Below are 14,124 nucleotides of genomic sequence, written 5' to 3'. Positions count from 1 at the left end.
AGCTCAGCCAAAACAGTGGAATAGTTAATTTAGGATTCAACAAAAAACCTGAAGGACTTGTAAGCAGGATCAACTAGAACAATTTCCAGACAGAAATAGCTTGCAGAAAAACTCCATTAAGACTTTCCACAGGATTCCGGATTTGGTTATTAGTTGCAATCTGTGCTGATTCAGGACACTTACATTTGATGACAAATGATTGTCAAACTAAAGTGTCTTGTGGACTGCTATGTTTAAGACTAACTCGAATTGCCTGGATACAGCCAGAAGCCAGGTAATTCAGCAGGGGAAACAGGATTTTCTGCAGGATTAGAAGTCAGAGTGACAGGGCTAGAAGGCAACAGGGACACCAGCAGATAATCCCCAACAGAGGTTTTAGTCACTTCTTTAAAATCCTTCAACTAAGAGCACACCACAGCTGCACAAGGTAGCTTAGGGTAGATTAAAGCATTATTAGAAGAAAAATTCTTCATAGCTAACATCAGTTTTCCTCTGTTGTAAATCAGCTTGTTTGCTCCTGACATCAACTGACTGCCTTCCTCTCAAACTGCCTCTCACTGTAGCACTTGTCTTTACTGGAAGGGAGCCTGCCTTCCCATTACTTGGGTGATAATTCTGTTTAAAGACAGAAAGTTCTGCCAAATCGTGGCTCCTTCTTTTCTCTCAGCTGCTTTGGGCACAGTATTGTTTGTCACCTTCTAGAAACAGAAGAGCTTTCCTGCTGGAATCACACTGGGTACTGCTCACTAGATCAGGAATGTCCTGCTGCAAGGACTCAGGGCTTTTGTGAACACACAGCTCCAAATCCTGGAGAGTTTAATACTTGGTCTAATTCAAACCTTTTAACTTGATAAAAATATCCCTGCATGAAACTTAATGGCTTCCAATGTGCAGAAGGTTAAGCCAAGTGATCTTCTTGCTTTTCAGATCCCAATCCTTATGCTGCTGAAATCTCAGTCCAAGTTCAATAAATGCCTTGCATCTATGGGCAAACTTAACTTGTATGCTTGGAAAAAAAAAATTCAAATAATGAGAAGAAACTGAAAATTGTTCTAACTTGCAGCATCTATGGTAAGCTAAAGGTGTGTGTTACCAGTCCCACATGTGAAGAAGCAGCGCTTCATGCTGTGCAGTTACCAGACTGGGTACTGGGTTAAGAGATAGCAGTTGGGATATGTGAACTCTAATACTGGGAAGTTTTGTACCATCTTCAGCAAATGGCCACGTTTGGGGGACACATACCCAGGTCACTCTTTCTCGCTATAACAGTATCACAGTGAGGACAGTGGAATTTGGCCACATTCTCCGTGTGCTTCTGCAAAATGTGCATCTTCATGGTACCGCTCTGAGTGAAGCGAGCATGGCAGATGTAACATTCATATGGCTTCTCTCCTTCAGGAGCAAAAGGAAAAAATAGAACAAGTACTTTTATTAAAAAGAAATCTCACCAAGAAGCCCCAAAGAACCTCCCAGAAACCTGCAACATGCAGCTAGACAAAAGAAACAGTAATTCTACAAAGAACTCAATAATGTCTCTCTCTGCAAGTTTTAGCTCCAGTAAGAATCTTTCTACAAAGAAACTAAAGTTCGATCCTTAAGGAAGTTAAATTATTCTTACTCTGAGAAATGCAAGCAAGACCTACATGCAGGCTGCTAGAAGAGAGCAAGTGACATCAGATTTTTTTTGGGTGGAGGTTCTGAATGTTCATGAATACATAGAAGGACATCTTTCCCCCCCTTCAATTTTAGCAACATGATTAATTTGGTACTGCAGTAACATTCTGTGCTAAAATCATCCCTATTTATATTGAAGAAAAAATTAGCATCTTTATGAACTAACATGCATGAGATGCTTTTAAAACTGCACTAGAGCATGAGACTGCAAGTGACTCTACTCTTGAAGTGGAACACTGAAAACAGTAGCGTTCATACTACAGGTGCCTGCATTTTATCACCTCACAGTCAAACTGGAAATCAGAATCCTCCAAGCTCATTTCTCAGCGCAGTAATTTTATCAGGTTATGAATTTACAAGTGCTTACAAATCGTGGTGCATTCTCTTCAGCTACACACTTCATAAAGGTTTTATATTAAGCTACACAATGATATTTGTTTTGCTGTGTGTCAGCACACACCGTACACAGCCTCAGCACTCTGACATTAAGAGAATTTGGCATCAGTACCGGAGTGGGTCCTCATGTGCCTCTTCAGTTTGTAGGTGTCCCTGCTGGCATAGCTGCACAGGCTGCACTGGAACGGGCGCTCTCCGGTGTGCGAACGGATGTGGCGTTTCAGTTTGCTAACCTGGAAGCCAAGAGCAAGACTGAGTTTAGCACAGATGAGCAGGCCAGACTGCCAAAACAACAAGAAATCAGTCAAGAGTTTAAGGTAGTTTATATTTATTTAGGCACAAAACCAAACAAGCATGTTGCCATTTTCAGTGCCACTTTCTCATTGCACACAGCCACTTGCTCCTGCCCACTCTACCTCACCTCGCAGCTTCACTCCCAGTTTTGCTTGATGCTTGTTCCCACACTCACTGAGGCCTGATTTAGACTCCGTGCTCACCTTACTGTTACTGACCATCTCAGCATCTGAAGACACCCTAAAATTTTAAAGTATCCTGAAGAGACACAGGGAAGCGTTGTGGGGAAGCTTAATTCTTTTCTTCTCCTGCTTTTATTTAGAAGGTACAAACCCAGCTCAAAGCAAGAACACCAACGGTATGGCATTTTCTACTCCAGCCTGATCACGCTGCTTAATCACCAACTTATGCCTACAAAAAGCAGCATGACCTCATAAGGACCAACTTGGTTATTCTTTCCTAATTTATACTGTGAAAACCTCTGCAACATAACTTATTCAGCCCTCAAACCACAGGGCCTGAAGTGACAGCACTGCAGGCACAGCGTGGGTAGGAAAAAAAAAGCCTGATGTCCCTACTCAAGTTCTCCCACTGTAGCCTTCTTCCACTGCAGACATCTCATTTTTTAAAATTATGTTGCTCATCATCTGGCTCAAATTTCCTTTCACAATATAAAAGCTGTCCTGTAAAGTATCTAACAATACGGCATGGAGGGAAGGCATTCAAGAATGTCTAATCTGCTCAGGCAAATTAAGCTATCATCTAACATTAGCAAAGATGCTTTTCACCAATACTGTGACAAAGGCTCATTAGTTTTAGCTACAGACACCTTCGTGGCATAAACAGATGATGTGCAGAATGCATGTTTCTAAAATGGGAGGGCACTGTGGACTGAAGACATCCCACTGCAGCAGAAAATGTCTGTCTCCTTCAACATGGAGCACACTACAATTCCTGCAATCAGCTTAAAGGACAAATCATTTCAGAAACAATGACAACTATTGTCTCCAAAAGGAAATGGATATCACCTAGGATTTATGTAAGTGATCTCAAACTGCTTTCTGATTCACTGAGGAAACCCCACCATTTGCTTCCAAGAGCAGCCCTGATTTATAACTTCTTTTGCCCAGAGCCTTTCAACCAGATGACCAAAGAGGAAATGCCTAAGAGCAGAGTTTGTAACAGATGGTGAACAAGCTTTGAAGTGCACAAGGAAGCACTCAGCACCATAGCAAGTCCCATACCTCCACACTCGCATAGTCACACATGGAACATTTGAATGGTTTCTCGTGGGTGTGTTTGTAGCGGCGATGCCGAACCAACTCTCCACTGGTCACAAAGGCCATGTCGCAGTCTGGGCACTTGTGAGGGCGAGTACCTAAGGGTGTGCAGCAGGACAGGAAGACAGTGACACAGATTAAGTGACAAAAGAAAATACAGGACAGCGCTTGCTGTGGATTTTTTAATTTTTTGTTTGAAAAGTGAATTAGCAACACTGCTTTCATGTTCTGAAAGATTAAATTAGAGCAACAATGCACAAAAATCAGGGGTTTTGTATAAATAACTAATAGATATAAGATCTTAGCGAATTAACATCCTTTCAGTGAGGAAACAGACTCCTTTATTTTTGTATCACTTGGTTGTTTACACATTAGAAGCCAGCTAGTTAGATGTAACTTCAGTAAGCAGAGAAAACGAGGGATATGGATTACACTCTTTTTTTTGGCAGTAAGGCACAACAAGCTGAAAACATGAGTGCTAATGCGCAAGGCAGAAAGAACATTTCTATAACTTCAGGTAATTTGAGATCAAGCCCAGGATCAATTTTGTACCTGGGAACAGGATAACCTCTGCACCTGGCTTGGCCAGGCGGAAAGCAACTGCACCATTTCCTCATTTTTAGCTTGTTCCATAAGAGGAATTAGGAAAACAAGAGGGGTCTATCTTCAATCTATTAGTTCTGATGGCAGAGCAGATCCTACAAAAACAATATATGCAAAACCAAGAGTACCTGTGTGAGTGTTGAGGTGGTTCCTCAGCAATGTGACTGTCCGGAAAGCCCTGCCACAGAGATGGCACTTGTGTGGTCTTTCATCAGTGTGGCTTTTCATGTGGCGGTCCAAGTTGGAACGACGCGGACAAGTGTAACTGCACAGCTCGCACTGGAATGTCTTTTTTACACCTGGTCATGAAGGAAATCATCTTTAGTCTTTGACAGTACTGTGGTCTACTGTGTAACATAAGAGGAAAGATTCTCGGGTGTCTAACTACTGCAAGGAACCACCAGGCACCACTAAATCCAACTGCATTGCCTGTGGCTGGTTTGGATTCAATTTTCACTAGTATGCCAGCACTCAATGTTCCTTCTCCACTCTAAAAAGGGTTCCTTAACTTACAGTTTTAACAAAAACCAGATGTACTTATTACTGTATTTTGCACCATCTACCTTATCCAGCAACTGGTTAGGAAAAAGCCCACAGAATTAATTGTGCCATTGGCTCCTGATGTGAAACATGCACACAAACTGTTACATGTGTAGCACAGCAAAGAGAACAATGTTTTCAAGCATAGTTATATAAGAATATTAATGCCACAGTATCATACTTGGGGAAAATTATCTCCCTGGCAGCCTCCAGAGAGGAGAAGGGAGGTGTGCCCAAGAAACACTGCAGTCAAGCACTATTACATAGTGAGCAAGCAGCATTGGGCATGTCTGTTCTCTTCCCACTTGCACGTATTCATTCGCCTCAATCACACTGCAATCACCACAACAAAAGCATTTTCAAAATCCACTTGCAGATGGGGAACTTACCTTTCTTTTTAATTTTTGTTGGTTTTGGTGGCTTCATATTGCCCACCACCTTTTCTGCATTAACCTCGGACAACAAACCCTCCTGCTGCTCCTCTTCAAAGTCATACACAGAGACATCCACATCTTTGCCTTCCTCAGTGTAGCGAAGCTTACTCTTTTTGTTTTTCTTTGTTTTTTTGGCTGGTGGCTGATAGTCTGGATCTTTTTGCCAATTGGGATCTTCCTGTGGCTGAAGTTCACCTTGTTCCAGTGTCTCCACCTCACCGTTTGCACCCACTTTCACTACTTGGAAGCCTTCTGGTAAAGGGAGGGTGTGACAGATCATGGGCTCTCCCTCCTGCAGGCCTCCTTTGGAAACCTCATTTTCATAAGCTCCCTGCAGTTCTTCCACAGACGTGGTGGCAACAGGTACAGTCACTGGTACAGGTACTTGGACCAGCTGAAGCTCACCAAGGTTTATAGGCTGCTCTTCCATATTAACAACCTGAAGTGTTATGATCTGTGTGTCATCCACAGTAGCCTCAGTTTCCTGAGGCACTGCACCTTCCATTACTTCGGTCTTCATTTGAAGAAGAGTTGGATCCAGCTGATCCATCATCACCATCTGCACCCCACTGCTGACATCCTGCACCACTTCACTTCCATCTGCTTGGTTTGGTGGTATATGACAAGCATCATCCTCTTGCCCACCTTCACGGCGTCTTTGATAGGTTTTCCTCTCTTTTCCCTTAATGAAAGTCTCTGATTCCTCCACAATAGCGTCAACTGCCTCACCTTCCATTTCACCTTCCTGCTGCAAAAACAAGAAAATGAGTGCTGCACACCACCCAATGTATTTAACTACTGCACAAACCCCACAGAAGAACAAGTCACCCAACTGGAAACACCCAACTCATCCCGATCATATTCAGAGAACAGGAGCTGAGAGCTGTAGGTCTCCACGAGCCCATCACCACTGCAAACCAAGGCAATCACAGAACGCTGCCTGCAGTGAGACAACTCTATCAGCTTCTTGGAAAGGAAGGAAAACAAGGAAGAGAGATTAAGTGATATGCATGTTCCCGTTTCTCAAAGACCACAAATCCCACCAGCAAGATGCACAGCAGTATTATTCCTTACTGAGCTTGTTTAATCATTTCACATAGCTTAGCACTACCAGAGGCAGTCTTCGGCTAGAAATTTTAAAGGTACAAAACTAGCACACTGTTAAAATCAAAAAGCCAACCTTCAAGAAAGTATTACATTTGAGAACTGCAGAACTTTTCCAGGAAGAAAAAGCACTAAGAACTAAGCAGAAGAACGTAAGCTGCACTTATTTCATATCTAACTACTTTTACTTCAAGTCTAAACTCCTCTGCAAAACATACGGACATAAAGCAGTTAGGCAAATTATGTCTCTTGTAAGCATCCTGGAGTTCCAATTCCAGCTCCCACCTCCGGCACTGCTGGGCCCTGAGTGGATCAGGAAGATGCACTGTGCACTCTCTCCTCGGCTGAATGAACCACAGCAGGAGACACAGCTCAGGTAAAATCTTACTTGAATGTAAATGATGTGGACTGAGCTGGTAGATTCTAATGATTTCTAATGATCTCATGATACCTGCATTAAATGCATCCATACAGTCACAAACAACAATACAGAAGCACAGCATTTTGGTGCTCCTTAACTGTAACTCTGACAATAGCTGCATGCAAACATAACACTGAGATTTTGTGCCTCCTCAGATCATCTGGTGTTCTTCACTGCAGTTGGGGAAAAATATGAAACTCCTGTATTCTCATTATGCAGGAAGGTTATTTCAAGAGTAGTAAGAGCTAAAAGAAATTATCATTTTGCAGCTGTCTTTTTCACAAATGAAAGGAGTAAGATTATAGTAAAGGAGCATTTTGTAAGTCCATCTCTGTTCCAGGTGGTTTACTTCGTAAAATAAAAGGAAGTTCCCTAACCATGCCAAAAACTTTCCCTGCATCAGGATACCATTTCTTATACTCCCCAATAAGCATTAAAAAGGTACCAAGGTCAATTTTACTGCTGAAGAAAGTAACAGAAAAGCCAGCTTCCTTACTAAGCCGGTGAAAAATTCCTGATTCCATTTCCAGATTTGCTAAGAGACTTCTGTATTTTCCCATTAGACTGACTGGCCTCTCAGACCAGCTAAGTGAATTAATATAAATATTTAATCTCCCTTGCTAACTCAACACTTTAAAATCCCCATACTATTTTCAAATATCTATATTTAATCTTGCATACTCAATTTTGATTTTGCACTATATAGTGCATATAGACATAAACATGAAGCACAGCTATCAAGTCTCCATCACCTTTACAAATTATAAGACATGTAATTGCTATTATTTTTAGAGGATTCTTGCTTTTACTCTACTGTCTTTTCTACCATCCTTCACTTCAGCTGGAAGAACAATAAAGCTCATCTTGTTCTTCAGCCTGCCCAGACTAGGGACATAAATTAACTTGCTGTCTTGACACCTGTGATGTCGTGGGCAGCCACAGTCTCCAGAGGGCACCAGATACCCAGAAATACCGACATATGGCTTCATGTGCGCTCCCTGCAGGGATCCCGCCTCTCCTTTCCTTTACCACCCATCAGCTTTTCAAGTCGGAGCAAATCCATATGGACAAACAGCTGAAGTACACGAGATGATGTAAGTACTTAACACCAGACAGCAGGCAATCAGAACAGAGCTGGTCTTTGGCCTACAGCAACTGCAAATGTGTTTTACAATTATCTTAAGTATTTGCAGGGAGAAGAGAAGACTTTTCAGGTGACCAAAAGGATCTGAACAAAAAAAGGAAGAACACAGCTAAACAACACATAAAAATGTGGTAACAATAAAATACGTAAGATGGAGGAAAAAAAATGGCAAAAGTCCATCTGCAAAGCTAATGCAACTTTGGTACCAAGCAGAGGTCTGCAACCTTGATACAAGCACAGGCAGCTCTGAGCAGAGGTGGGGCCCTCATAAAGACCTTCACATTCACTGTCAGTATCAGTTGGTAACAGGGCGGCTAAGTCACCTGAAAGCAATCCAACAGGCAAATAATTTGCAAGTGTCCTCTATGATCCTACAGTGGAACAGCAGGAAGGCACCACTTCTGACTTGTAAAGCAGAAAATCCTATGTCCACCAAGGAACAGGTCACTGGCATACATGAAGACTCTGGCATAAGGCTCACATTGTCAGGAAGTTTGCCAGCCTAGGAATGCAGGTGTACAGGGAGACCAAGGAAATGCCTGCAGGAAGACTCAGGTCAAAGACACTCACAGTGAGGGGTGTATGTGTGTGAAAGGAATAGAGGGATTCTTACAGCCGTCCGGCAAAGAAACTCAGAACCCGCTATCGCTCCCTGTCCCTCTGTCACCTCTCACCCCGTTTCCCGTCGCGCGGCTATCGGGGGTTGCACGGCGGGGCACGGCTGCCCCCGAGCGGCGAGAAGCCGCACTACACCGGGGCTGGGGCTGCCACCTCCATCCCTGCCCACCACTGCACACCGACCCTGCCACCTCCGTGTCACCTCCATCCCTGCCCACCACTGCACACCGACCCTGCCACCTCCGTGTCACCTCCATCCCTGCCCACCACTGCACACCGACCCTGTCACCTCCATGTCACCTCCATCCCTGCCCACCACTGCACCCCGACCCTGTCACCTCCGTGTCACCTCCATCCCTGCCCACCACTGCACACCGACCCTGTCACCTCCATGTCACCTCCATCCCTGCCCACCACTGCACCCCGACCCTGTCACCTCCATGTCACCTCCATCCCTGCCCACCACTGCACACCGACCCTGTCACCTCCGTGTCACCTCCATCCCTGCCCGCCACTGCACACCGACCCTGCCACCTCCATGTCACCTCCATCCCTGCCCACCACTGCACACCGACCCTGTCACCTCCATGTCACCTCCATCCCTGCCCGCCACTGCACACCGACCCTGTCACCTCCGTGTCACCTCCATCCCTGCCCGCCACTGCACACCGACCCTGTCACCTCCGTGTCACCTCCATCCCTGCCCGCCACTGCACACCGACCCTGTCACCTCCATCCCTGCCCACCACTGCACACCGACCCTGTCACCTCCGTGTCACCTCCATCCCTGCCCACCACTGCACACCGACCCTGTCACCTCCGTGTCACCTCCATCCCTGCCCGCCACTGCACACCGACCCTGTCACCTCCGTGTCACCTCCATCCCTGCCCGCCACTGCACACCGACCCTGTCACCTCCATCCCTGCCCGCCACTGCACCCCGACCCTGTCACCTCCGTGTCACCTCCATCCCTGCCCGCCACTTACAGTGTCCCTGCCCGCCACTGTATCCTGACCCCTGCCAGCTCCATGTCAACTCTCTGTCCCTGCCCGCCACTGCATCCTGACCCAGACTCCCTGGCCTCCAACACTCAGGGATCAGCATTTACTCCTGCCTATTGCAAGGTATCCACTGTAGTCTGTTCCTTTCAGTCAAAGTAAAAGGATCTGAAAATGTCTGTTTTTAAACCAAACTCTTGCCACAGGGGAAATGTTACAATATTCTAAATGTTATATTAACAACATATAAAAATTACAGAAATATACAGGAGTCATCTCACTTGATATCTTGGACAGCTCAAAAATATTGGGAAACTGATAAGATTTCTTCTGAAAAGCGTGGATTTACAAATTTCAAACTTCTCCAACGGCAGGGCAGGGACACAGGATGGACCCTAAATTTGAGAAGAAAACGTATGGGTGCTTTCTATTAAATAAGCTCTCTGGAAAGACTCCATCTCTGCTGCAGAGAGCTTTGCACTGTCTGTCCATGTCACTTCTCAATCACTCTGTCTTGAACAATTTGCTATTTTTACTTATTTTTTTTCCTTTATCCTAATTCTCCTTTTTCACAAAGTGAAAGTTTTGTATTTATTGGAAGACATGTGCCATTTGCTACAACTAAGACCATTATAGCAGAACACTAGGAATAAAAACTGCAGAGTTTCTCTCAACCTTTTATTTCTGGCTTTTGTCTCCAGCTCTCTTCCTACCAGTTACTGCTACCATACACCAACAGCTCAATGACTGAATCTAAAAAGGAAAACAAAGCAGCAGGTTAAAAGATGCAGTAAATAAACACTGGGGGGGAAAAAAAAAAAAGCAAAAGAGAAGAGCTACCACAATAAGGAGAATGACAAAAAAAGACCAAAGAAGATCTGAAAACACAATTCCCACTAATACCCTTCCACACAGGCTCACTCAACAGGCTCTACCAAGAGACACTGTGTCATGGAACAGCTCAGTGCACTGGCACAATCCAATTAGCCAGGTAAGGAGCTGTGACGTCCAAACAACAGACCTAAGCTTGCTCAGACAACTGATGGACAGCCCATCTAAAAAGCTGGAACAAACAGAAATAAGAAGTGCTGTGGATTTCATACAACTGATACCTCATTCCAATGAGAGGAATCAAAAGGTTGCTTGAGAGAAAGTCATTTAGTGCCAATTGTCCTACTGATTGCAGCACAGGAGAGTCTCAGCCCAGATATACTCACTTTCTTCCCAGTGTCCAATCTAATGCTGCACTGTGGTAGTGGGAAGCCATTCCCCCTTGTCCTGCCACTCCATGCCCTTGTCCAAAGTCCCTCTCCAGCTCTCTTGAAGCCCCTTTAGGTACTTGAAGGGAATTGCAGAAGCATTAAAAACAACTTGCTGTAGTTGTCAATGCAGAAAGTACAAACCCAGAGACAGGGATGCTTAGTGCCAGTGCCTGTTTTTTTAGTGGTGTTATTTACAATAAAGCTACTATCAAAGAGGCATTTGTCTGCCTCTCAGCCATTTTAAAAGTAATGAACCCTGAACTGCATCAAGTTTCATGTACCAAATAATACAAAAATATTTATTTTTGCCAAACAAGGCACAGTCTCAATAAAAACTGTTGGGACACTAACACCATTGAAAAGTAGTACATTTAGTGCTGTAATATGCACTTAACTTGAGGAAAAAAACCAAACTTCAATAGAAACAATGAAGCCAAATGCTGTCAGTAAATTTTTGACATTCATAAAATAATGAAAAGTATCAGCAGCTACATTAGTGCAAACAACCCTATCACCTTGGAACATATGCAGGCCTTGAATTCAAGTCAATCCACATACAGATCCCACTCAAAAACTGACATGGCTTTGACACTTATAGATTAGCCATTTATTAAAAATTACATGGGAGTGGAAATAAAGCCTTATGTTAAAACATTGGAGACTTATGTTTCTTCTGCATTTCCTGTGAACCTTTGAAAGCTGAATAGAGGAATAAACAAAGACTTCAACTAAGAGTATGCAGTTATGCATGGTATATGCAACTTAAAGCAAGAGGAAGATTAAAAAAAAATAAAATATACCCAACAGGATTTATAGACAACACTTTTTTCTCCCCTACCTGCAGTCCATGCATGTCTGTGTAAGTATTTAAGGGCATGAGCAGATGCAGAGTAACTGCAGGAGTGCTTGGCCATTCTCTTCCTGCCATGAAACAGCTGTATCTTTTCTCTGAAAAATCGCCCAGCTAAGCACAGCCAAAAATAAGGCAGTTTAACAGGTAGGCAGCCCTTCCACTTCCTCTAGCAGAACTACCATGATAAGAGATTAACATGTAACTTATTCTAAAGCAGACAGACAGACATCCATCCAAACAGGCCAGCTGTGCCTTTCATATGCAAAACATGAAAGATCTACTACCAGTTTAGGAGAAACTAAAACACTGAGCTAAGTTTCTTTTACTAAGTAATTTTCTCACAGTAAAAACTCAAGGCTTTCATTTGGCTACTGCCATCAATTCCATATCCACTGGTTATGACTCCAACGCCCATCTCCAGCTGTTTTCTCATTTCCTCCTTGCCACTTACAACACTGGTACCGAAAACAAACAAGAAGAGTAAAATGGACAGACATCTATTGCAGCTTTAAATGAAAAAAAGGGCAGTCTCATTAACCTAGTATTAATTATTCTGAAGTATTTCAGCATCTTGGAGGGCATAAAGAAAAGCAAGAAACCTAGAAGAGAAAAGCAAACTTCATCACAGGTTAATAAATGTTTATGCTTTTTCTCTGCATGAAAAGGGGCCTGTCAAGATTAAGCCCCAAGAAATACATAAATCAACTATGGGAATGACAGCTGCAACTGGAAAATGGAGAGTTGTAGAAGGATGGTTCCCTTGAGCACTGACCCTGTGAAGGGATCAGAGAAGACAGAGAGTGTTGGTGGTGATTACCTAACCAAGGTGTCTGTGCTGGGAGGTTGGTCTAAATAGGACAAGAACACATTCTTCCAGGGAGTGATTCAAAGCTTTTAAGTGGATCTAAACTGACATCTAGAGGAACCCAGTTTTTCCTCACAAACAAGACAGGAGACCAGATTTTAACTTGTGTAATACTTTCATGGTCCCTGTAAGACAGGTAAACACAGCACTCATTGTCCAAAGAGCTGCTCTCAGCTTCTTCCTTCCTACACACTGACAGAATAATTCACCATAATGACCTTGATCGAGAACTAATTCCAGCTGAAAACTAATGCAGAGAAAAACAATTCTGTTAGAACACTTTCAGTTCCTGACCCAATTCCTCACACAAATGCTCGGATAGAGGAAAGGGAGCAGCAGGGCCACCTTAAGCTGCAGTACCAACTTAAAGCTGACAGCAAACCACAGCATCAGTATTCCGTGAGCTAGATGGCTACACTGAGCCATGTCACTCCACTCTGCACCATCCCATGCAGGACACGCTACAGTGAAATTACTTTCTCTCAAGCATACTGCAACCATCTGGGTTACAACGAGTTTGTGGGCAAGCCAACTGTTTGAATTCCATAGTATTCATCTGTGATCATACTCCCCTCCCTATTTTATTCAATGAGTTGTTGCCTGTGAACCCAAGTTACCTTTTACTTACACTCATGTGAAGGCAGCATACTTTGGCCCACATGTTATCAAAGGTGATCTTTACCTTCGACCCCTACAAACTCCCAAGGACACAGCCAAGCCTGTCCCTGGCTACAGAACATTCCCCACCCAGCTTGGTGCAGTGTTAGAATTAAAATGCATCTTGTGACATTTCTCTACCTCCCCTTTTCTTTTTCCCCTGCTCCTCCTGTAACCTACAGGAGCAATCTTCCTGGTTGTTGCTCCTGCCTAGGGATCCTAGCAGAGTTCTTTCCAATTTCATCATGTCTCATGAAATGATGCAAAGCAATGAGAAGCTTCATTCAGCACTGACTCCTATTTTTCAGTCAGCAAGGAGCACACACCTGTGATCTGCAATTACTCAGAATAAAGCCGACCTTTCACTTTCGATCAAGAACTCAGGGAGTTCATGTGAGACATGGAAACAAAGTATATAACCGGGGCCCCCAGCCAAGCAGAGGAAACTCAATTCCACATCTTTCCTCGGCTTTTTGCTGAACAAGCTCCCTCTTAATCCTTGCACCTGACAGTGGCAGAAAGCCCCAGATCATGGCTCTTCCAGAACTAATACTGCTAATTCTGCTGTAATAAGCTGCAGTCTACAATGGAGAGAAAAGCAGATACAATAATGTCAACTGCTTGAAACCTGCATTGTGGAACAAAAGATAAAAAAAAAAAAATCACTGCAGCTACTGACAACAAATCCCACATATTCAAGTCACTAGGGATATCCTGTAACCTGACAAGGAAAGCCTTGATGAAGAAAGCAGATTGGTGAAAGCATTTCAGCCTTATTTCTGGAAGAATAGTTTTTTCCTTGCTTTTCCTTTAGATCTGGAGAACTAAAGGTCTACTGCGAAGGTAATAGGGACAAAATTAGTTAATATTCTTGAAATCTGTTCATTCTCCCTTAATTTCTCCTTCTATCTAACATTCTTTCAAATTTTAATTTTTCACTATTTCTTCCAATAGCTCAATAACTGCTAGTGCCTCTCACT

At 43.5% G+C, this 14,124-nt stretch overlaps 1 protein-coding gene across 5 annotated transcripts in view; it reads right to left on the bottom strand.

The window, feature by feature from the left end:
* The window catches only part of CTCF (CCCTC-binding factor), a 35,401-nt gene that overhangs the window by 7,688 nt on the left and 13,589 nt on the right, over positions 1–14,124 (bottom strand). For 4 of the 5 annotated variants that reach the window (XM_039558295.1, XM_039558294.1, XM_010403405.3 and 1 more), the window contains 5 exons: positions 5,177–5,969; positions 4,376–4,546; positions 3,609–3,742; positions 2,183–2,303; positions 1,243–1,392 (listed from right to left, as the gene is read on the bottom strand). In XM_039558295.1, the coding sequence (XP_039414229.1) occupies positions 1,243–1,392; positions 2,183–2,303; positions 3,609–3,742; positions 4,376–4,546; positions 5,177–5,957 (1,357 nt within the window). In that variant the 5' untranslated portion in view covers positions 5,958–5,969. The remainder of the gene's footprint in view (positions 1–1,242; positions 1,393–2,182; positions 2,304–3,608; positions 3,743–4,375; positions 4,547–5,176; positions 5,970–14,124) is intronic. The other variant, XM_039558293.1, reaches the window with a different exon arrangement.

The sequence above is a fragment of the Corvus cornix genome, chromosome 11, assembly GCF_000738735.6.
Source record: "Corvus cornix cornix isolate S_Up_H32 chromosome 11, ASM73873v5, whole genome shotgun sequence".
Taxonomy (NCBI): Eukaryota; Metazoa; Chordata; class Aves; order Passeriformes; family Corvidae; genus Corvus; species Corvus cornix.
Note: the sequence above shows the minus strand (reverse complement) of the source record. Positions and strands in the feature narration are given on the sequence as shown.